Source organism: Acipenser ruthenus, chromosome 13 (assembly GCF_902713425.1).
Source record: "Acipenser ruthenus chromosome 13, fAciRut3.2 maternal haplotype, whole genome shotgun sequence".
Lineage (NCBI taxonomy): Eukaryota > Metazoa > Chordata > Actinopteri > Acipenseriformes > Acipenseridae > Acipenser > Acipenser ruthenus.
The window spans coordinates 31097873-31121922 of NC_081201.1; the positions used below are offsets into that span (position 1 = coordinate 31097873).

General features: G+C 40.0%; 2 protein-coding genes across 2 annotated transcripts; both read right to left on the reverse strand.

Moving 5' to 3' along the window:
* Nucleotides 1-495: 495 nt before the first annotated feature.
* Nucleotides 496-11999, reverse strand: LOC117417899 (RRP12-like protein). The gene is made up of 34 exons (XM_034030286.3): nucleotides 11727-11999; nucleotides 10251-10474; nucleotides 10027-10110; nucleotides 9850-9926; nucleotides 9643-9748; nucleotides 9319-9435; nucleotides 9070-9208; nucleotides 8849-8976; nucleotides 8498-8596; nucleotides 8247-8338; nucleotides 7943-8054; nucleotides 7693-7793; nucleotides 7500-7614; nucleotides 7151-7293; nucleotides 6806-6927; nucleotides 6604-6668; nucleotides 6236-6398; nucleotides 5967-6121; nucleotides 5737-5804; nucleotides 5456-5549; nucleotides 5197-5355; nucleotides 5028-5108; nucleotides 4680-4785; nucleotides 4317-4424; nucleotides 3770-3927; nucleotides 3408-3499; nucleotides 3095-3253; nucleotides 2770-2933; nucleotides 2577-2687; nucleotides 2428-2477; nucleotides 2216-2291; nucleotides 1930-1997; nucleotides 1555-1637; nucleotides 496-1120 (listed from the first exon to the last, which is right to left on the reverse strand). The coding sequence occupies exons 1-34, from the start codon at nucleotides 11863-11865 to the stop codon at nucleotides 1018-1020; spliced, it is 3861 nt and encodes a 1286-aa protein (XP_033886177.3). The 5' UTR covers nucleotides 11866-11999; the 3' UTR covers nucleotides 496-1017.
* Nucleotides 12000-13307: 1308 nt separating this feature from the next.
* Nucleotides 13308-23832, reverse strand: LOC117418068 (ubiquitin domain-containing protein 1-like). Its single transcript, XM_034030638.3, has 3 exons — nucleotides 21630-23832; nucleotides 16412-16639; nucleotides 13308-16126 (listed from the first exon to the last, which is right to left on the reverse strand). The coding sequence occupies exons 1-3, from the start codon at nucleotides 21709-21711 to the stop codon at nucleotides 15744-15746; spliced, it is 693 nt and encodes a 230-aa protein (XP_033886529.3). The 5' UTR covers nucleotides 21712-23832; the 3' UTR covers nucleotides 13308-15743.
* Nucleotides 23833-24050: the final 218 nt, after the last annotated feature.

Sequence of the window (24050 nt, forward strand, 5' to 3'; positions counted from 1 at the left end):
TTCAGTTTTTTATTTGTAAATTATTTTGAAAAATATGTAGATTTTTTTCCCCACTTCGACATTATGGACTATTTTGTGTAGATCAGTGACAAAAAATCCTAATTAAATCCATTTGAATTCTAGGTTGTAACACTACAAAATGTGGAAAAGTCCAAGGGGGGTGAATACTTATGCAAGGCACTGTATATGTGTGTATATATATATATATATACACACATATACACACACACACTCACACACCATTAACAAACTCAAATTACCAGACTAAAATCTATCTGAACTGTACTACAATACAAAACACCTAAGCAGAATAAACTAATACTGTAGGTAGTACCTCCTGTCTGGACCAGATGGTTACTGTAGACTATAAAAAACACTTTTGTAAATGACGGAGGAAAAGAAAAAAAGTCTATAGGTAAATACAGGCACAAATCTTTTTTAAATATTAAAGATAAAAGACAGAGTTGCTGTATTGCATTTGCAGGAAACAAAAGATAATATTTAACACACTGAGCACAACATTACAGGTTGCCCAGTATTTATTTCTAGTCCATTGCAGAATAAAGCTGAACTGGTTTTCAGTTTAAACACAAGTAAGCACTCTTTTTCATGGTAAATAAATACACATTTCTAAGGTTCACCAACCACCACAGGACAGAAAGTCAAAATCAAACATTACATTTATACAAAATGTCACTGAAGAACTGGAATATTTTAGTTGTATATTTCAGTGGATTCTGCTTATTCTCAGATGAAAGACAAACAGTTCAATCCCTTTGTGTAGAGCAACCAAAACATTGAAAAGCCAAACTGTGTCTGTCTATCCAGGACCAACACTGAAACCATGCCCTGCTGGAAAAAGGAACAAATCCCGCCCAGTATTTAGCAGCTGTACATCACATCAGTCTGTTAGGGGCAACACTTTGTTCATCTAAACATGCTATGTTAATTGAACCAAGCTGCTGAGTGACGTCCATAAAAAGGTTTTATGAAGGCCTGTATTTTGTCTGACTGAAGTTATACATTCCTCCTCTTCCTCTGCATTTTTCTTCCAGTCCGAGCTCCTTTTTGTGCTCCTCTAACTAACCCTTTGAACTGACCTTGCAGCTTTGCCTTTTTCCTGCAGAGACAAAAAATAAATACTTTTCGCCGTACCATATAAACACAAATTCCAAGCTTATCATCCCAATCACGTATGCCACCCTTTCCATCTTCAAAACAAATTGAACTGCATCTTTGTATTTATCTTTTAAAAATGAAAACACGTTTTAGCAAGAGCCAGAACAGATATTGGATTTTGCAGACGGTTTTTCTCAAGGCTGATTGTGGACAGCTTAAACCATGCCTGTGCAGAAAGGTAAAAAGCGCTTCCTGCAAATGTGTGAAGAATGTGCCATATCTGGAAAACGCACATTGGACATGCCCTTGGTAAAATGAATAAATGAAAATAAAATCTCCAACTACTGCGTCTTAAATGTTAGCACAAAACGTACAAGGAAGTAACAGTAATTTATCAATAAAAAAAAAAGGATCATCAATGGTATTCTCCCATACCTTCGGTTCAGCTGAGCCTTTTTCAGTGGGATGTAGGCATATGGATCATGTTGACCTTTCTTCTTTATGTCACCTTTACCACTCTGAAAGATAACATTAAAATGTTTTTAAATAATGTTCTACCAGTGCACTACTTAGGAATTTCACTTACAGATTAACACTTTCTGTGGTGAAATATGTAGATTGTTGTCGATTTAAATATTAACGTAACATGTAAAATCATTAACACAGGACCTTTCCAGGACATATTATATATTTTTAGACAGAAAGACGAGAGAGGCTCACACACACGGTAGAGGCTTGTTTGTCATAGAATTGGTAGTCTAGGTCTACATTTTGCTAATATGACTGCACAGCACAAGGCCCTTTACTCACCTTTGCCTTGTACTGTCCACCAGAGTCTCCTTTTCTAGACAACGGCCTATGAATCCCAGAGCCCCCGGCTAAAAGAAAAGTTTAATTACTTTTAAAAATGCTCTTGGTCCAAGACCCTTCTTTGCAGTTTAATACATGATTTGTACAGACTGGGCATGTCACATAGCTTGTCTCTAGAGCACACAATGATCATAGAGCTGCACCAAAATTTAAAAAGAATGATTACCTCACTGGGCTATATATCTACACCTATATAGATGGCTGAGATTGGAGTTTATATCTTTACCTTTATACTGAAATTGTGGCTCCATCTCCATGTCCTCATCCAAGTTGCCCTCTTTGAATTTTCTCTTCTGATTTTTCTTTTAAAAAAAAAAAAAATCACACACACACCTTCAGCTGCTGTTATGTAAACATCTGGATTAATTAGTCAACAATTTCATTCTCTGCATCTTGGGAGGGAGGGATAAAATAAAAAAATTAAAATATAACACTCACACTCTTAACACCAGCTTCCTCCAGTATGTCTTCCATTTCCTCCTTCGCACCTGTAGAGATTAGCAATGTAAATGACCCATGATACAACAATTATTATTGAATAAAATTCAATTCCTAAAACTAGGCATTTTGTAGGCCAGGAGTTCAACCTTTTGATTTCTCGTCGTCATCTGCTTCCTCGCGGATAATCAAACGCCCGTCCGAAGTCAACTTGAAATCATGACGGACCTTTGTGTTCTTCTTTACATCTGGATTTGTGGCTGCCAGACAGATTATAAAAACAGGTAAGTCTACTGTGCTGAATATGCAAGGCAATTTGACCTCCTCCTTAAAAGTTCTTACCAAGAACCCTCTGGGAAACCATGGGGTCCAGGAAATTCAGCGGCTCATCGCCCTCTCCCTCCTTTAGCCACGCCTTTCCCTTCTGTCCGGGCTGCTTCTTCCCTCCCCGTCCCTTCTTCTCTTCCTCATCCTCATCCTCAGAATCAGCCAGGATGTCTTCAATACTACAAGACCAAAATGGATTAAAGAATCTTTTGCAACCGGCACTAGTCCACTGTCCCATGCTTTTTGCCCACCCCAGGCTTGCCTGCACCCCTTGATTTGAGGTCATCTTCTCCCATTAAATTTGTGGTTGTCTCCATCTGGCTTTTAGAGGGAACTGTACCTGTCCCCTTTGGGTTTTGAAGTATCCTCCTCATTCTCTGACTCTGAATCAGCGTCATGCTTCAAGGTTTTCCTCTGTTTGTTCCTGGCTTCTACCTTGCGGATATTAACCAGCACTTTATGGTACTCCTCTGGAAGCATGTTTTTCACTAACTCAAACCTGCAAACACACAAGAAAGATATTCAGAACGATGGGGTTTGTACTCTATAGGAGTCCCGAACCCCTGGGAAGGGACCTTTTCTGCTGTCTACAAGATCTCCCTCTCCCTAAAGTTGATTAAAAAAAAGTTGATAAAAAAAAGATCTACATTTACCCAAACTTGCGGATGAATTTTGTGAAAATGTTCTTTAGTTTTGTCCGGAAATACCGCCTCATGTCTTCTTTAATGTTTCCAATCCCCTCCATCTTATTGAGAAAGAAAACCATACATTTTTTTTGGTGAACAAAATCCATGGGGGCAAAAATAAATAACTAAATAAATAAACTGAACTTGACCCAGTGAATCTAGTTGAAGTGTGTACTGTAATATAAAGTCACCACAACACTGCAAATATGAAGTTGGCCTCTCAAATGTGTGAAGCAATTAAATGTAGCGGGCATACAAACTCCCCTCACAGAAAGGCTTAATAAAGCTTTATCTAAAAAAGCAGACTATGTATTACCCCCAGTACTCACCAATAGAGGCATGTGGGTTGCCAGCACTTTAACATCCATTATAAATAAAATAACTTTAACAAAGCTAAGGGCTGTCTTCACCACCTCTCGTGTTCTGGAGCTGAGCAGGAGACACACATTCCGAAGCAGCGGTTCAATAACTGAACGCTCCAAGGAATCTGCAGAGACGCAAAACAGATACGGGGTTTGCAGCAACAGAACAATTCCAACTAGTACCAGCAGGTGGTGCTCATTGCTAGAATTCAGAAAATAAGTTTAAAAATATGCTGCTGCTGCTTTAAATGTGGTCAGTAATTGAAATAGCTACATTTTCCTTTCTTTAAGATAAAGTATTTCCCCTGTGCAAACCACCCCATTGAGCATCTAAACCGTCAATAAAAAGAACTGTTTAAATCTGTAATTTCCTTACAGTGATTAGCCATAAAAAGTCAAATGTTAAAAAGAAAACAATGAAAAAAGTTCTAAAAATACTTTTCAATTCTCATATATGAAGACTTCTACATATCTTACAATTGAGTGCCATATTGTTTCATTTTTTTTGTATTACCTTTAAACTCATAAACAAGTCGAGTCAGAGCCAGGACAGTGCAGCTGATCATTGTTACCGATCCAGTGAATCCTGCATAGATCAGTTCCAGGTATTGAAGTATTGCCTCTGAAACACAAATACACAAGTCAATCACTGTTTCTTTCAACCAGATAAGAACAGAGGCAACGTGCCTTGGATTTTCACAGAGACAGAAGTGAACTATTGGGTTCAGACTGTGTATACTCCAACTTCATTACTTACATAATGTATTTAACTGTTCATACTTTGAATGGTCTGTTTTTTACTAAATTTGTTGCTGCTTAACAGTCTTCTTGTTATAGTTATTAAAATTGCTACCAGATCTGCGCTTTCCCCACTTACCTTTCTGGCTGCCACAGAAGCGTATGAACGCACGGCCGATCTCCACCAGGAGGGTATATGCATTTCGCCGAGCACCTACAGCCACCTCATTGGTGCAGATCATAACCTGCGAGGACAGAAAGCAACACTCTCTTATACAAAAGAACATCCCCAAAGTGTAGGAGACATGCTAGGATACCCAGCCATGCAGTAAAATCGCTTATTTTACCATGTGTGATTCTACACTATTCTTATTGAATTACTTGGACAGTGATGGAAGTGCCTTTCTGCCACTGCAGCACCCTAGTTTTCATTATTCAACAGACTGCATTAAAAGGTGGGTTACATGTGTTTCAATTACTGCCATACCTCTGGGAGAACAGCTGTGATGAATTCAGTATGCTGAGGACTCAGATGCTTCACAATATGGATCAAGCACTTAAGTCTTGGCTGCAAAAACAGAGAAGTGTTTTGGTTTTTTTTTTGTGGGTTATTAAAACAAAAGAGAAATTCTTCAGATACTTGAGATGCTGCTCACCCTCTTGGCTGGAGAGGATGCGCTTTTAAGAGAGCCCAGCAGCGTCCGCTTCAGCTCCTCCAGGTTTGTGAGGACAAACTGATGACACGGCTCCCTCTCACCTCCACACATCTCCTCCAGGATACGGTAGGCCTTCTTCTGCAATCCAGATTCCTTGCTCTGAAACAACAAACCCAGACAGAGCTGTCAGCATCCGCTTGGTGCATCGGCTGCTGTTTGCAGAGAGAAAAAAAAAAAAAAAAAGATAAAATCTACTTACCACCAGATAGGGCTTAACAAGCTCAAAGGTTGTAGTCATTGTGGACTCATCCACACACGGAGCCATCGCCATTATCAGGTCCATCACCGCCAGCCTACAACAATAACAGTTAAAACATTCAGTTCCACTGGCACCACAGCCAATACACACATAAGACAAAATGAACCTGTTCAACATATCAATGCAATCAGCTATAATAAGTAATACATTTGTTATAATCGATTACTTTAAGCCTGACTGTAGTCTTTGCTCCACATTGTCATGGAAAATAACTGGCTCACCTTGTGAACCCAGAGCTCTCCTGACTGCAAAGTTTCTCTGTGGCTTTCTGCAGAAATGTACAAACCATCTGCAAAGAAATCAGACAGTTTTAAACAATAAACAAGCCAAAAGACGTTACTTGAGATTTACTGACGCACAACAAATGTTCACACATTAAAGCTTCTGTAAATTACAGTAACATGTCTGTACAAGCTCCCAGAGTTTTTAATAAAAGCAGCTATTGTCCCACCTCCTGGTCAGTGATCGTCAGGTACACCTTAATGGTGTCCAGCACAGGCATCCTCAGTGCAGCACTGTCCACTGCAGCAGGCTGTTGGGTATAAACGTTGAACAAGATGGGCAGGAAATTTTTTGCAAAGCGGGCAACTTCTGCATGATCCTCCGCTGCAAAAGAAAGAGAGAAAAACTTAAAATGCAGAAAAATTTGAATGACAAAGACAATGTCTGTACCCCGAACCTCCGACCCTTGTGATGACATTAACCCCTGCCAGCCCTTACCTTTCCTAATGCTCTTGTTGATCAGTGTCCGTATAGCATGGCAGACAGTGAGCCTCAGGTCAGATCGGTCACTGATAACCATGCCGAGCGCCCGAGCAATGCCTTTAAAAGAGGTGGCCAGATCAGTGGGTTGCATACAGAACCCTGGCAGCATGGACCAGATCTGAATAGGAATGAGAAATGTATAAATATTACCAAAACAAAGACTTACGGTTTATTTCATTTTTATTTCGATCCTCACTCTTATATGTTGTTTTAAACAGCAATTAAACAAAAACAGCAACACTGCAAGCAGCACTATATATTGATCGATTGTTTATGCAAAGCCTGTGGAAATTACAAGACACAAAACAGTGAATAAACTGTACCTGTAGATGCAGAGTCATGTACACCTTAGACTCAAGGTTTCGCCCTGCCTGACTAAGCTCATCAGCTAAAAGAGAAAGAACAAGAGTTTATTGGGGAATACCAGACTTCCACAGTGAGAGTGGATACTATAGTATAGTACTATGTATTCTATAGAAGTATATCCATGGACTTGGTTGTTAATTGAAAAAAAAAACACACTACCTTTGTTTTTGAGAGTAGTTGCCAGTGGCAGAAGGTATGTGGTGAAGAATCCTAGCTCTGTGTTTTTAACACGATCCCTGATCACTGGTATCAGCCAACTCCGTGGAAATTCAAGATCATCTCTGAAACAAACATTTAATGCAAATCGCATGAAGGGCATTTCCTTGTTTTTCAATAACTACTAACCTCTCACATGTCACACCATATATCAACCCCTACTACCTTAACTCTAAATACACAAGACATTTCATTCCGCAGATTCCACAGCCACTCCCATCCACTGAAACCCACCCACCAACAAAAACCATGCCCACTCCCTGGCACTTCCCACACAGTAGTACTCACTCATTGCCGTCGATCTGTAGAGGTATGGCTTTCAGGACGATTTCAGGGCCCATGCTCTCTACTGCAGACCCCACAGTCTGATCCAGCTCACCTGAGAAAGGGAACCGAGGTGTCAAGCGCAGGTCACACAAGGACTGCAGGCTCTAGTGAAAAAGAACCAAAAACACAAGTTAAAGTACAGACAGAGAGAATCTGAAATCACATAAATTCTGTAAATGGAACACACTGAAGACAGTAAAATGCATTCCAAGCGACCCACCCTACCTAATCTCTGTTCCTCAAAGCACAGACAAGACAGTAGGTTCTATGAACAGGCATTACCACCCCATCCCCTCTTGCTGATTCTTACCTTTACCATGATGGGGTGTGCCTCCTTCCCTGCTACCTGGTAAAAGCAGCTGAGAACTTGCATTACAAAGGGCCAGGAGGAATAGTATCGATATGTGAGACCCTCTTCTACCAGTCTGAAAAACAGAGGAAGTGTAAGAAAACATGGTGGGGGTTCTCTCACTCCTGCTCCTCAGTCTCACTAAGAAACTTACCGAAACAATTTACAGATGTAAGAAGCATTTCCACAGGGAGCAGTCGATGTGATAGACCCAATCTCTGCCAAGCACGGAGCAACACATTCCTTCAGTAAAGTCTGGTAATAAAACACAAACAAAGTTAAGTATTTCAGCCTGATAACCTACACTTCCCAAATCTATGCAGGTTACTGAACACAACTTTACTATTTAAAACACCCACAACCCATTAGCCACATGACTGCTCTTGAGAGCACCAGATACTGACCTTTAATGTCTGTGCTGCCGTGGAAACGACTTGCACATGCGGAGACAAGAAGCAAGTCATGGCAGCGGTGAAGAGACGGGGCAAGTGACCCAAACAGAGCGAAATCTGCAAACTAGGAGAAGTGGAAACAGTGCATTAAAAGAAAAGCATGGCGAGTCTTACATTCCTGAAGGCCAGCTACTCTACGATAAGATATTTATGTGATCAATCAACGTGAACTACTTGGATTTCTTGTATTCTTGTTCTCTATGGCTATGTTAATATTTAAAAACTAATTTTAAAGCTGACTTTTACAGGGAAATACCTGGACAGGTGAGTGTGTGCTTTTTCCATTACAGCCAGCCAAGCCAGAAGGGGCTGTAGGTCATTTTCACTAGGAAGGTAATCATACAGAGCCTGAAACAAAAACACATAATTTACACAAAACACTGTGCTCAACCCAGAGGCTCTACACTGGGTATTAAAGAATAGAAGATTTAGGACTTTTAACAGAGATACTCGTTCTTATTCTTCAGACAGTGTAAAATGTGTCAGCCGGTTCAAATCTGAACATACCGTAATTATCTGTGCATTGAGTTCTGCAGGCAACGAGGAGGAGTTTGGTTTGGCACTGAATAGCTTATGGAAAGCCTGCATGGCACCTGCCGTCACAAGCTGCAACAGAAACAAAATCAACTCAGATCCCTGCGTATATGTCCCTTGGGGTATATTTGTACTTTGTACCCCAGAAGGGTTTTTTGTATTCACACAAGTGTTTAACTAAGTAGCAGCTATTACAGAGTATTCAATTTGAGATAATCATTTAAATTCAGACCATGTATTTTGTATCTTCAGAATTAACAATACAGGGTCCTGATCACTGCAATGTTCAGGTAAGGCTAAGCCAAGATGAAGCTGTGTCCTCACCACATGACTGAGGGTCATAACCCGGAGCAACGTCTCGCAGCAGGACTTGACAGCACCATGTGGGAAGCATGGCAGCAGTTCCTTCAGGAGCCCCAGGATGTGTAGGACTGTGGTGTCCTCTTTATTGCCTAAAAAAATTGCAATGGTTCAAATGAATTCCCCAAATACTATGGGAGCAAACACACTTTATATACCCATCCTATCTCATAATATCCACTTACCCCCAGCTTGTTCCATCTCCTTAATGCAGAATCTGGCTGTTGACTGAGCAGCTGGATGGTGTGACGGAGCAGAGTCTCCAAACATGAAGTCACTGCCCCTCAGGATGGAACACACGCCATGCTGGGCCGCCTTACGGACCTGGAACAGGAGAGATTAGTCCCTCTGATGCTGGCAACTGACCTTTACCATGTAACAGCCTGTCACTGGTTCAATGACTGGGCAGTCTGGAGGGCAGATAGTTAACATACCTTGGGTTTGGAGTGAACAGTAAAACTCAGCAATCCATGGTAAACTTGAAGTGTTGATGGATAGCTCCATACAGACGCGTCCTGTTTCCGAAGCAGGTTTGCCAAGCAGGAGAGGATCTAAAAAGCATAATAAAAATTTACAAACTTTTTTTGTCTCTCCATGAAAAACTCATATTGTTGGGCTACAGCAAAAAAAAAAAATTATAAAATCAAAGGAATTGGTCTCTGCAATAGCCACCGGTGATTCAAACCTCAACATTCACCTAACTACATCTAACACAGTGATCTTGAATTGAGCCCAATTGTTGCAAAACAATCACTTACCCAGCGCAGGGCAGAGGGGGATTCTGAACTGGCTTGAGAAGACATGATGTTCATGAAGACCTTTGATGTGTCTGAAAACTTCAGGCTTAAAACAGGGCTTGGAACTCTGGGAAGAAAACAAAAATGGAACTAACTACAGTGTACATAAATAAATAAATCTAGGGCAGGGAAAATAAATGACAAAAAAGAATTAGTTGCAGTTCTTACCGCTTTAGCACGAGGTTGAGAAGGTATGCCACAGCACCCACAGATTCACTGGATTCCACAGCTTCTAGCGTGGTCATCTAGAGCAGAGACAGATACATTTACACCAGGCATTAAATAATAGAAGCCAGTCAGTCATTGCGAGACCCCTTTTCTATCTGGTATTTTATTATTACTCACCAAAGCAGCAAAATATTCAGTCTCTGTCTCCTTTCCACCCTGGGATCGAATCACTTCTGTTACAGCAGCTAGCACGGCACAAATCTGGGAAAGAAAGAGAAGAGAAAAAGATGTACATTAATGATCACCAAATTATATCACTAACCTCCCAAACAAATAATGGATGCAGTTAGTAATGGCAGATGCACTGGACTGCAAGAATGCTCTGCAAAGAGGTCACTGACCTCCTTGTGAGCTGCCGAGTTGGACTCCCAAAAGCGCTGCACTTTGCTGAAGGTCAGGTTCGAGCAGTCAGACAGGCCACTCAGGAAGGTGGCTGAGGTTCGCTCGGTGAGTGCTGGCTCATCCACCTCAAAGGCAGTGTCGTCTTTAGTCTCCTTGTGCTCCAGAGGACCGGACTGCAGATCATTGTGGAGTTTAAGGGCGTCAACTGTCAGGTCACTTCTCGCTAAAAAGGACAGAGGATAAATTATTATTATTATTATTATTATTTATTTCTTAGCAGACGCCCTTATCCAGGGCGACTTAGTTACAAGATATCACATTACACATTATTTCACATTATACAGATATCACATTATTTTACATACAATTACCCATATATACAGTTGGGTTTTTACTGGAGCAATCTAGGTAAAGTACCTTGCTCAAGGGTACAACAGCAGTGTCCCCCACTGGGGATTGAACCCACAACCCTCCGGTCCAGAGTCCAGAGTCCTAACCACTACTCCACACTGCTGCCCTAAATACTGTCATACAGCCCGATTTACTTAAAACAGAATGCAAAATACATAAACCACTTAGAAAAAACGTGTAAACGCACCAAAAAAGTACCTAAATAAAAATAAACATTATGAGAAGCAAAAATGTTCAATTGCCCAACATCCCCATCAGGACTGACCACAGATTAAAGTAATTAATCTATAAAATTAGGGCACACACATACTCATGCCCAGGAAGGAGAAAAATGCAACTGCAACTTCCTTTTGGTAATGTAAACAAACAGGAAAACGAACTGTTTGGCTTCGCTAACGCAGGAATCAATTTTTAATATGAAATTAAACATGTTTGTGTGTAATGCATATTTCGAATTGGACTTAATTGCCCATTAAACTTTTAAAATAAATACCGTTTAGTTTTAAATGTTTATTCTATTTGAAAGGTAAGTTGAACGCTACGAATTCTAAGGTTGGTAATTTCAGCCAACAACATTTTAATTAATGAACGTTCTCAATTCAGCTGACTGCGGGTAGGTATCATATGGCTGACAATGTGAGTGTCTGTCCCTTTAATTATCACACACGTGGTTGCTTACGGAATAATATCGAAATAATGTATGTTCTCAGAAGGGATATAACTACTGAAATGTATTTTGATGCATTTGTTCTTAGTATTACAATACTGTATTGTATAATTAAGTGCCAGACTAATTAGTTATCGGTTTGTATACATAAATGACAATACAAACAATTGCACGTTTTAAGTAATTTATAATATTTAACAAATATTACAGCGTAATTCTGGCGTATTATATATCTAAAAAAAAAGAACGTTACATGTCTTATTTAAAAACTTTTTAAGTTTTAATGTGTCTTGTCCCGCAAAGGAACCTCTCTGAGTGATATCCACGTGTTTCCCAGCTGCAGCAGGCCAGAGCCCCGGCCTCTACTGTGTTCTATTCCACCAACTTGTTTCTTTACCTGAAGGGCGACTGAAGAACCGGCTTCTCGCTGCCTGCCTGTAGCGACTTGTCTCCGGGTTAGATTCGCTGCTGTGTCCCTTTTTCCAGCGTTTTAGCTTCTGTGCTGTACCAGAACGTAGCTTCCCAGCTTTCACCATTTTCAGAGGTAAACTTATTCCACCAAAAAATCAAGCGCTTGTAGTCTGCTTGCGGTCGTCGTCACATGGACATTGCACACTTTCGAATGGAAGAAGGGCTATCAGTTTTAATCCACACGGTGGCGGTATTGTGTGACAATATCCAGAGCCGTATATATGGCTCTGACTATATGTTAACGTCATGCGTGTACAGTATAGAGGTGTGTCATGAATCTAAAGTTGTAATGTAACAATATATTCTGGAATTTAATTTAAAAATAACCTTTTAAAATTGGGAATGATTGATGGATATTGTATTTACTACCCATTTTAAATTGTCTGGATTAAATAAAGAATATAGCACACTTAACATTTTACGTTATACACTAGGCTACACGCAGTAAACAAGCTTCTTTTTAAATTAAAACCATTAAACATTGTTAGAAAAAACAACAACAACAAAAAAACGGTATTGTGCATATTTCATTGTATACAGTAACTGTTTTCATGTCCAAACATGTGTTTACCAATAAAATGCGAATTGAACGTTTCTAATATTTAGCCATTAGGTGGCATCAAATGCAAAGTAAAAACCCCAGTAACACCGAAACCTTACTATCCAGGTATTTTTGCTATTATTATTTTTATTTGCTGTTAGTATCACAAAAGTGTTACTTGGTATTGTGTTGAACAAAACCATGCCATACCTCTTCAATAAAATCTGATCTCATCATATTCAATCAGCCAAGTCAGGTAAGCTGTGGAAACCTCCATGGTACACTAGTTTTGCGTCCATGACACTAAAGCTACATTTCCAATACCCAGTGCTGCCCTACTCAGATGCGTTCTTACTGTCGCTTGGTGCTGGCAAACCTTAAATGAAGAGTAATAGTTGTCACCAGCAGTATGGTGCTGATAAACTACATAACATATGGGCTTTTAAGACAAGAGCAAAGGAAAAAAAGCTAATTTTTAAAGGGATAAATTAAGGTTAAAAAAAAGATATACTGTTGTTGAAATTGTTGTGTTCCTCACAGAATGGATGGATGCCAATAAGATGGGATATTTCACCTCTGCAAAATGTGGATTTTTAAAACTAGTAACATTATCAAACTGTTTTATGGTAAACTACCATTATAGATTTGTTTTGCCATAACCTTTAATTTCTCCCAGTGTTACAATATTTTGGTGTTTGGTCAGAAACCACTCTTGGTATATAGGTGGTCACTCATTTCAAATACAAATCGAGTTTTATTTTTTGTTGAAACAAGGGGTATAAATAGGGCTGTATCTTCACAAACCAGGTGATATTACTTTGAAAATAATTTCTCTATCAATAAACACATCCAAACACCAGATGCAAGCTACATTGGGTGTGAGTGTTTGAGAATCTGACTACAGGGGAACAGAATGCACCACATTATCACATAGTTGACCATTATTAACAAAACACAATCCATCAAGGAATCAGAAGTTTCAATTTTATTTGCAAGCTTAAAAAACAAGAAAAAAATAAATCAACCTGCTTATAAATGTACACATAACCTGTAAAATAAATTGTACAGATATTAAATGATCAGAAACCATAGCTTATAATATTTCATTTATATATATATATATATATATATATATATATATATATATATATATATATATATATATATATATATATATATATATATTACTAAATATACAGATTTCTAAATATTTACACCCATTTAAAAGTTATAACGGTGTTTATAGAGTATTTGCATGTATAATGTAGAAGCCGTTTCAGTTTTTTCTTATAAAACAGCACTTGCAAGTTGGATGGCTCCTCGTTCTCCAGGCACAAGAGAGGAGTTTTACAGTCCAGTGCCAAATTGTAACTTAACATTAATAAAGCTGATGGTATTACAGACTTGCTTGGATTCACTGTGTGGGCCTCTAGAGCTCCTTGGCTTTAAAACACCATCAAATCAACAGAAGTTTATTGATAATGACATTTAAAGAAAAAATTTTAAAAAAGCACACATTCTTGCACTAAAACAGTTATTCTGAAACGTTGCCTCTTACAAAGGCCAGCCCAGACATATCCCAAGCCCGGTGCAGGATATATCTTGGGAAAAGCAAAATAAAAAAATTCAAAAAATCACAGATCTGCCAAATAAGGAATTGAATGTTATTCAAAAACGCCCTGATGTGGACGTTCTCAGTACAGATTCAAGTTAAACTGTGAGAGACTAACACCCGCTCCACAATGTATTTGATTAGATCCTTTACTGCAATTTAAAAGCCCTTCAGGACCAGAGGTGTGATAAACAGGTAGAAGACAAAGACCTGTGGCATATTTGGTACATTCTTTTAAAACAGATACGTAACATACAAATGGATATGTTGAAAACTGCTAGACATGTTTGAACTGCACACTGCAGCACAGTGTCCCTTTGCATAACGTACTGCATCACCACGTATACATTGTCCTGTTAAAACTTTCCCTTATGTAATTTGTACAGTCATCTTTTCGTACACTCTGTAATATGTTATTTATAAGTTCACTACATTCTATCCATTAGTGTAACTGTGATAATGTTTTATTGTAATTGTAATAATTATTCTACCTTCAGATGTTACTGTCTATTTGATAATGTGCTAATTGTTAGTAGACTACACTACCACTTAGTATTGTGCTATCAGTATACTCAATTAACTCTAAATATCACACAGAAGACAGAGGAGAAAGTAGGTGCACCACTTAACTTGTTGAAAAGCATTTTTACAGTTTAGGTGGGATTGAAATATTCCCCAAAAAACATGCAAGATATGATCTTAGGTTAGACACAAAATAATACTAAAATAACTGCTGCTGTGTTAAAACAGCATGACTTCCAAAGAACTGGGGGTGAGCTCACAGTAGCCATTAAAGTGCTTGGAGAGGTTCTGCAATAGCAGCGAGTCTCATTCCCTGGTGTAGCGTCATGCTTGAATCACTGTCCTCCCGCTTTCCTTATGGTTACCAGAGGCAGTGGCTGTCGAGATGGATTACAGATCAGAGCACAATCTGTCCTAACTGGCACACAAAACATAGGCCCGTTAATACAGGGCTCACAGATTACTACATTTTATTATTGTTGAATTAAAAAGGTAGACAAAACAAAACAAACAAACAAAAAAAAAAAAAAGACACACACACCCAGCGCTACCAAAAGATGAAACTGGTTAGTGAGGCCTTTTTAAAAAAAAAAAAAAAACAACACACAACACAGCAAAAGATAAGTTGTTTTTTTTGTGGCAAAACATTTAAACATTTCTTTTTTAAAAATACCAAACCACTTTTGTGTTTTGTCGCATTTCATTTAAACAAGGATCGTGGTCTTGTCACATGGCTGGAAACTCAAACATCCTAGTCTGTACCAGCTGTGCTGATTTCAGCTTGTCCTGGGGTTTTCTGGGAATGACAATGCACCTCTAATTTTTAAGCAGGGATTCTGTGACCAGAACATTTAGCAGCCATGCCCAAATCCTGAAACAAACAGCTTTGCCTGCTCATCTCTTGTTGTACTCTTGAACTCTATGGCATCCTTTTTACATCTCCTGTTTACAGTTCAGCACTGTAGTCTCGATTTGTGAGTGTAGTCTGCTTGTGTGGACATTTCTATAAAATCAGTCAAACAGAGTCTCGGACTGGTCTGCACTAGCACATCAATTGTCGCCGAGAGTTTACACAGCAAAGCGAACACACTACCTTCAAAAATGTCCCAAGGATGAGCTTTGTAGGCTATTTTAATGGAACAGTAAATCATTGCATTTATTTATTTTATTTTCAAATGGAAAGAAAGCAGGGGGGGGTTAGGTGGTTATAGGGGAAGGGGGCGGGGGGTCTCTCTGAAAAGGTATTAGCTGGGGTGCCTGAGTAAGGCTCAGTTGGGGACATCCGTCTGGTTCACTATGACCTGGATCACAAAGTCTTTTTGGATTTTGGTTTCCTGCAGTCGGGTTTTGTCAGTAAGCAGCTTTCCCGAGAAGAACCAGCGCTGCTGGGCTGGGTCGATATCATCCTGAACCTGGAGCTGTTTCTTCAGCTGGCCGATGGTGTCTGTCATACTGGCACTGAGGCGCACGTCCTTGCCAGTTGAGAGTCGTACCTTCAGCTGGAACTCCCGCTTGGTGCCGCCCTGTGGCTCCGGGGCATCAGCTGTTTCCTCCTCACTGCGCTCGCTGATCAGGTTCACTGGTGTAGCAAGGCAGTAGACCGGCAGCTGATACCGATTACCAAGCTCATCATAGCACTCAGTCAGGGAGCCTGAAACCAGCACAGAGCAGTTAAAAGACTGGTCAGGAGAAAGACCCAATTTAGGAGTCTCAAACTGAATCTGCGTCCCAGCAAAGGGAACTAACACCACAGGCTTGTTTTATACTTACTATAAAGGCAACAAGCTTTTTCAAGTAAAGTGACACATAATGCGCAAATAACTATGATTGTATCTACACCCCCCTGTTCCGCAATAACCCATTAGATTATGTTTAGGATAATACGGTGTCTTGAAGACACCATCTAACTGCAAGAGACAGATATACTTCCACCCACCATGTGGAACAGTGATGCTGGCTCCGTCAACAATTGCCTGCGCCAACTCTTGGTCATTGCACTCAATGGCAATTGCGGCTGCCTTTAGGGCGTCCCAGATCTCTTTGCGCCCCTCAAATGCTGGAGCAGTGTCCCAGAATTCATCCCGCTTGCTCCGCAGCTGCCCCTCGGTCATCGGGTAATCGCTCTTCCACTTGGGCTTGTCCTTCTTTAGAGGTTCGTTTCGACCTGCCGGGGGCAATCATACAAATTCACTGCTTCTGTGGTTTAAAGGATTGTTGCTACATCTTAAGTTAGGTCATACTGTACATACAAAATCCTCTTAAATGCTGTTATTTATTTTAACCATGTTCATATTTAGTAATCCAATACAGTGGCATACAATTACAACTCACTTTGACGATAATTTCAGTATTTCTGTTTTAATTTTTGAGCAAATTCAGCAAACCCAATTCATTTTCACTAACAAACCAAAACGAAATGGTAAATAAGGGCTAACAGCGCAATGCCAGAACCAGCTATCCTGGTATCACTTAAAACATGCCTTTAACACAAGCTGCTGTCACTCACTACCACTCACTACCACTCTTTCCTGGGTCACTGAAGTTCACAGAACATGTTATTGAGCCAGCCAGAGAGCATAAGAATCCTGGCTTAGCCTGGCCCTGTGGGGATGGTATCAACATGTCATTCTACTCCCTTTCATGGATACCAAATTGCTGATTCATGCAGGGGGTCCAAACAAAGCTGAGGTTTGACAGCATTTGTGGAAACGTGCAGTAGGGGTTGGTACTGCACACCCTTCCAGGGCATGTACGCAAAATAATTTGAAGATGGCAAGTGACACATAATCAAGCCTATGTACAATAAAAAAAATCTGCCTGGCATACTTTAAAGGATTTTGTTTGTTAGCTATTTATGTTAAAGTTTTAGTTTATGGATAAAGAGTACAAGACATTCTACTTAGCTAAACTCTGATTTAGTGGAGAAGTATTATCTTGATTTTGCTGCAGCTTGTCAAGTTATTGACCTTGTGCTATATAAAATCCTGCAGAACAGCCTGGGGGTTTTCTCAGCACAGGAGCAAGGATAAGGATCTCTACAGCACTCTCCTTGGACTGGAGCAGGTGTTGATCAAATCACAGTGCTGTGGAAAACAGCCAAGGTGAGCCTACATATACACATATAACTGTATAGCTCCAGTATTAAGCCTGGAAAATCAAACTGCATATGGAGAATGTATGTTTACATTTAGCAAGACTGTGTGAACAGGCACAATGGAGGGTTCGTACATTGATGATTAACATTTTACTAATTTATAGTGTTTTAGGAATCACTCAAGAGGAATTAAAAATACATTTTAAAAGGAAGCTGAACACCGATAGAAGTGTTGGTCATGCTCAACCACACAATGTCCAGGGCAACAGTGCAGCACAATCCACTGGAATCCTTCCTCCATTGAGAAGTGGCTGCAGAACTAAAACAGATGCCAAGTATTTATAAAGGTCACTTTCATAAAATCAGTTATTTATAGAGCTGCGGATTACATGCTGTAATCAGGAGATGCACAGGAAGACTTAGCAGGGTTATCCCAGCATGCATCCCTCAGGCAGAGGAAGTAGTTTTACAGGTGGCACTGTATTTACAATTCAGTTACTGTATGCAAATGTCCCTTTATAATACCACACAACTGTAAACAGTAAACACTGCACACAGTCTTCTAATTTACAATCCTATGCCCTTTACTCAAGGCTTTTTACACCCTTATTGGCCTGTTGGGGTAGAGAGAGGTGCATTATCAGCAGTTTCTCGTGAAACCCACGTGGCATGTTATGATCCTGTTTTAATGTTTTTAAACTACTGGAATTATTCTGTTTAGTTGAGACAAAGGGCAGCCTCACTCAGATAAAATTCAAAGAATGTGGGCACACTTGAAAACAAAGTCCTGTATAAAATGGTTTCCCTTGTACACATGATTACACCTGTGAACAAACCTAGTCCCATAAAACATTGTATAGATGATGACAGATAACTAACCCCAACTACTGCCCTTGGTATTTTATTTTCCAAACACTATTAAACTATCATTCCTTGTAGATACCTGAATGCTGCACTTCTGCTGCAAGGAGAATTGCACTGACATTGAAAACATGCGAGTCAGTGAAAAAGCAGCAATTGGTTACTGAAGAGTTCAATCTGGGAGCAGCATTGAAATGTCAGCAAGAAGCAACGCTGTTCATAACACCTTTGAAAAAAAAATATTAAATAAATAAAACACACATTTACCATAATGTGCGTGTCTTTATGAAGAAAATATGATACTATACATACCAGGTAAGATTGACTGAAATGATTGTGTTAGCCCTACGTACTTCAGGAAAGTTCCTATTTAAACAAAATCTTTGAAAACTATGGGAAGTTTAGATTGGAATAAAACCTACTTGGAAACAAGTCCTTAATAAGGGACTTCGTATTTAATGAGATAAAGACAGTTAAAGTTGGTGCTGAATTTGAATCCGTTGTTTTCCACTTTCAAACCCCCTTGCAAAACATCTATTTCCATGCAGTGCATGGTCTGTCAATGTAAAGAACCACAAGACCATTTGTTTAAAAGTCTTCCTAAACTGTGACATTCATTTATCTGCGCTGAAGGTATAATCCGACAAGCCTAAGAAATATGATATTAATCTGCATAGCTCAAACTATCTAATGACAGGCTACACAAGCTGTTTGCTGGGGAGCTGTCTACTGAAGTATCAAATTACATTAGAGAACTGCATTGGCAAAACAAAATTATATATTAGCACCTGGATTTTGCGAGGTGAACAATATCTCTTGTATTGCTGTATCACATTTTAAAACCAACTGCTCCAACAACCCAAAACTGTATGATCATCTTTTGATGCAGTCTTATTTTATTGACTGTAGGTTGTGCACAAATGAGCAGAGAGTAGCAAACCAACACACATTGATGTGTAAATTCAAGATGCCTTATTTCCACTGCAGACTGGGGCTGGCCGTGGCTGGCCCTGGCCAAGAAAAACACGTTTCAGGGCTTTTTCCCCCCAAACGTGGCCAACCCCAGAAGTTCTTGCCCTGTGTAAAAAAGTCACTGGGGGATTGTGGGACAGTATTGTGCTGTGTTTTTAAAGAAGCCAGTGGCAGTACGATGTTCAGATTTTTAAAAAAACTGCCCGAGCAATAGCTGCTGCAATTGAAAGAACTTTAGTTGCTATTTTTATTTCCGCACTACATACAATGCCAGACACCCTTCTCAAAATCAAACTGTCAGTCCAGATTGTTAAAAACAATTTTCATTTCTTCATTCTCCCACATGCCACCACAATGATCTTTTTTGGCCATACTCTTCTCGATAGCCATTGCAGTCGTGAAAAAAGCTTGAAATGTGTCTGTCGGCTTCTTATCCAGCACACGCTTCTCTGCTAAGTGATGACGTAGTTCCAGCAGTGGAAACGGGCTATAAGATCCTGTGTGGGGTTTTGAGGAGACTAAGCTTTGTGTGCCCACAGCTGAACTCACCTTTCAAGAATGTAAATAAATACAAAGTCAACAAAGATTGTTTTCTGATTACATACAGAAAGTTAAAAAAGTTTTTAGAAGAATGCAAGCAAACAGTATGTTACTTTCAAAGATAAAGGAAAAAAAATATTCAAAAAGGATAGCCATACCTAGTGCTCCACAAACAAGCACGTTTAATAATCCTTCAGAAGTATCCGTGTTTGAATAGCTATATCTATCTCGACTTTCACATGTCTGTTATTAGGTTAAACTTTGCCCATAAGTTCTGGCTCTCCTCTGCTAATCTACATCAGTCCCTCCAATCGCATTCATGGTAAACTGTATCATGAGTTGTACTGTTGAATGGGAAACCCCCAAAACAGTATTGTATGAATTGTAATCGGAGATATCACACTGGCATGAATCATAAGGGAAGGGACACAGGGCTGTGTTTATAGAGCAAATCACAGAGTGATACGTATTGAATTGCAAAACAATCTGTTTACATGCCCCTTCTCGAGGTAGCTGTAGTTTCGCCAGGGAGAAGAGTTATTAAAACACACGTCTGTATTGGGTGCAGGGGACCGATAAACTGCCAGAGTCAAGAAACTCTCTGCAGCTTCCATGTACTAAAATCATAAAGTGATGAATAAATTCAGTGAAAACAAAGCACAACCCAGTATAATCACACATCTTTTGTAAAGCAGCCTACTTTTGGTTCTTACACTTCAAAATCACTTTGTCCAAAATGTCCCAGTTCCACTGCTTTTTGAGTACAGCATGTCAGCTGAGGATGTATCCCCTCCCCCGCCCCCCCCCCGCCCGCACTTATACATGTTGATCCATGGAGATAATACCTACAGCAGACACGTTAGCGAAAAGACAAATTAAAAGGTTGGCCTACATATTGCACTATAAACCAGACTGCATAGAAAAGTCTGCATAGGCTAGAATCACATTGGAAGAATTGTGTAACAGCAGATCCTGTATCTATAACTGAATGAAAATGTTCTACTTCACAAAAAGCCAATCTGTAATTAGTTTAGTGGCTACCATCCAACGTGGTTCCTAGACAGGCTCTATATTTACAATCACAGCAAGTGCTTTACAGGCAATCCTGAACCTCATCAGACCCTTTTAAAGCCAAGTCAAAAATAAACTAAGGCTACAAGTCATCTTTTAGTCTGCAGTGTACATTGTAATCTTAAAGTGCAACCGGAGTACAGTGACTTTTTCAATTCCATGTTTAATCTGTAATTGTAACATTCACTTTGTCCTAACTGTATACATTTGTATTAAGTCTGTGCAGAAAAACAGGCAGTGCTTTATGAAAGGGTATGTAAACTCCTGCCTGCCTTGTTCCTAAGAACAGAAGTATCACACCATTATGTATCTTAACTGGCAAGGCATTTTCACTGTACAGCTACTGGACTAGTACAGTTTGCTAAAATTTCTACTACTTGGGTATGAGATGCTAAGGATACTGATTGGCAGGACTAAATATCTAATTGCATCACTTCCTCCTGGTAATGAAACAGGAACCATCACGTTTAATACAACTGTTTCCTCTGCATTAAAAGGAAATATCACACTATTACGGATAAACCATTTCTATTACTGTATTTGTGTCTGTGTGTCTCTAATACATATTTAACAACACACGCTCAAGAGAATTGAGAATGTGTTGCTCCATACTTACCTCCGCGCTTTCGTGGGTTCCTTGAGCTGCTCCTAGCCGACCCCTGTGTGTCCCCACGCTCTCTCCCGACACAACCTCCCATTGCTGTCAGATACAATGGATCCCCATAGATATCCGGGAGGGAAAACCCCTTAGAATGTAGCTGCTTTATATTATCGATGTGTACCAAGCAGACTTATCGTCTCAACATTAATTGTTTTGGAAGTGAATTCATTGGGTCTAAAGCCTGTCCCCTGCGTGTTATCTCCGAAATAATCTTAAAAGGCTCGTATTACGATTGCTTCTGGGCTCAGTTGTTCAAACTAAAATACACTGTCATTGTTCTTACACTCAAAAAAAAACTCGTTTAAGTTGCGGCGTCGTTAATTCAACATTACCTCCTAGGCGTTTTTACTGTCTAATTTTCCAGTTAATAGCAGTTTTTGAATTCTTCGCAGTTAACCGTGAAATCGTTAAGATTTGCTTTTTACAATAATATGTTCCACAGACCAAGCCCGACGCGACGCAAAAGGCAGGTAGATACCAGCTTCCTAGACTCAATTGCACCTACTTGGAGACCAGACTATGCTGATCGCTGTGTGTGTGTGTGTGTATATATATATATATACACACACACACACACACACACACACACACACACTACCGGTCAAAAGTTTTAGAACACCTCCATTTTTCCAGATTTTATTGAAATTTACGCAGTTTAATGTCTCAATGTACTCTGAAATTAAAGCATAGAACAAATAAACAATTGGAGATAAAAAAAGAAATCATGGAATCGTTTTGTTTAACAAAATTTAATCTAAATTTTGGACTCATCAAAGTAGCCACCTTTTGCAGATATAACAGCCGAACACACTCGTGGCATTCTTTCTACAATGGAAATCAAATATTGTTCGGAAAGTTCTTCCCAACACTGTTGCAGAAGTTCCCACAAATGTGTTGCACTTGTAGGTTGCTTTGCTTTCACCCTTCTGTCCAGTTCATCCCAAACCAGCTCGATGGGGTTTAAGTCTGGAGACTGTGCTAGCCATTCCATGATTTGAAGCCTACCCTCTTGTTCTTTTCCTCTAAGGTAGTTCTGACATAGCCTGGGGGTATGTTTTGGGTCATTATCTTGCTGTAGGATGAACCCCTGACCAACTAGGCGTATACCAGAGGGTATTGCATGGCGCTGCAAAATGCTGTGGTAGCAGTTTTGGTTCAGGGTGCCACTCACTGTGCAAGTCGCCAACTCTGGATCCAGCAAAAGAGCCCCAGACCATCACGCTTCCTCCTCCATGTTTGACAGTTGGTGTCACACACCGAGGAACCATCCTTTTGCCTACTCGATGGCATACAAAAACCATGCGTGATGAACAGAAGATTTCAAATTTTGATTAATCGGTCCATAAGACCTTCTTCCAGTCTTCAGTAGTCCACTGGCGGTGCTTCATGGCCCAGGCAAGCCTCTTTTTTCTTATTTTGCCATCTTAGCAATGGCTTTCTTACTACCACTCGACCTGTCAAATGCAGCTCGAAGTCTTCTCTTCACAGTTGAAACTGAGACTTGCTTACTTCGACCAGTGTTAAGCTGTGCTTGAAGCTGTTGTCCTGTGAGCCGCCTATCACGCAAGCTGTTGACTCTCAGAAACTTGTCTTCTGATTCTGTTGTGGCTTTGGGTCTGCCAGACCTCTTCCTGTCAGAGTTTCCTCCAGTTTCCAAGTGCCTTTTGATGGTGTAGGAAACTGTACTCACTGACACCTTGGCTTTCTTTGCAATTTCCCTAAAGGAAAGACCTACACTTTTAAGGGTTATAATGGTCTGTCTGTCTTCCTTTGTTAATTGCCTTTTTTTCGCCATTATGAGAGCAATATACTACTTCCTGCAGTACAATACTGTCCAAATAATGCTTAAGAGGGTGTAGTAACTATAACTGTCCCCTTTGCCTAGTCGGTGCAGACTGGAATACTATTTCGGGCTGTAACTTTCTCTGCCTCCTCTCCGCTCCTGTATCTCTCTCGTGCTCGAGCTCTCTCTCCAGTCCCTGGCTGCAGTTACAACTCTACCGGGTTTCCGTAAAGCCCACCTATATATTCTCTAATATTCACACTATGTCATTTCTGACTCCCAATAAACCCCAGCCGTTTCAAATTCGGCTTCCAGATTTAAATCCCCTTCTCGTTCCTGGTAATAAACGCAAAGCAGTACGCATGCGTAACCGTGCAGCGTTCTGGGACGGACAGGATGGTATTAAATTTACGTCACGTGACACAAGCCTGAGGCCAATGAGACGAGAGACCACCTTAGTCACGTCACGTGACACAAGCCTGAGGCCAATGAGACGAGAGACCACCTTAGTCACGTGACAGATAGGCTCTCTGAGCTTGTGTGCGCAATCAGTATTTATTTATTTATTTATTTATTTATTTATTTATTTATTT

Bases quoted from the DNA above. Each gene is read 5' to 3' on its own strand.
- LOC117417899 (XM_034030286.3), bottom strand. From the start codon at position 11,865: ATGGTGAAAGCTGGGAAGCTACGTTCTGGTACAGCACAGAAGCTAAAA. The intron at 2,478-2,576 runs GTTGAACTCCTG...TAATCTCTACAG, and splicing joins TGACGACGAGAAATCAAAAG to GTGCGAAGGAGGAAATGGAA. The intron at 1,998-2,215 runs GTAAAGATATAA...CTTTTCTTTTAG, and splicing joins GCCACAATTTCAGTATAAAG to CCGGGGGCTCTGGGATTCAT.
- LOC117418068 (XM_034030638.3), bottom strand. From the start codon at position 21,711: ATGGGAGGTTGTGTCGGGAGAGAGCGTGGGGACACACAGGGGTCGGCT. The intron at 16,640-21,629 runs GTAAGTATGGAG...TGCCCCCGGCAG, and splicing joins GAACCCACGAAAGCGCGGAG to GTCGAAACGAACCTCTAAAG. The intron at 16,127-16,411 runs GTGGGTGGAAGT...TGCTGGTTTCAG, and splicing joins CAGCATCACTGTTCCACATG to GCTCCCTGACTGAGTGCTAT.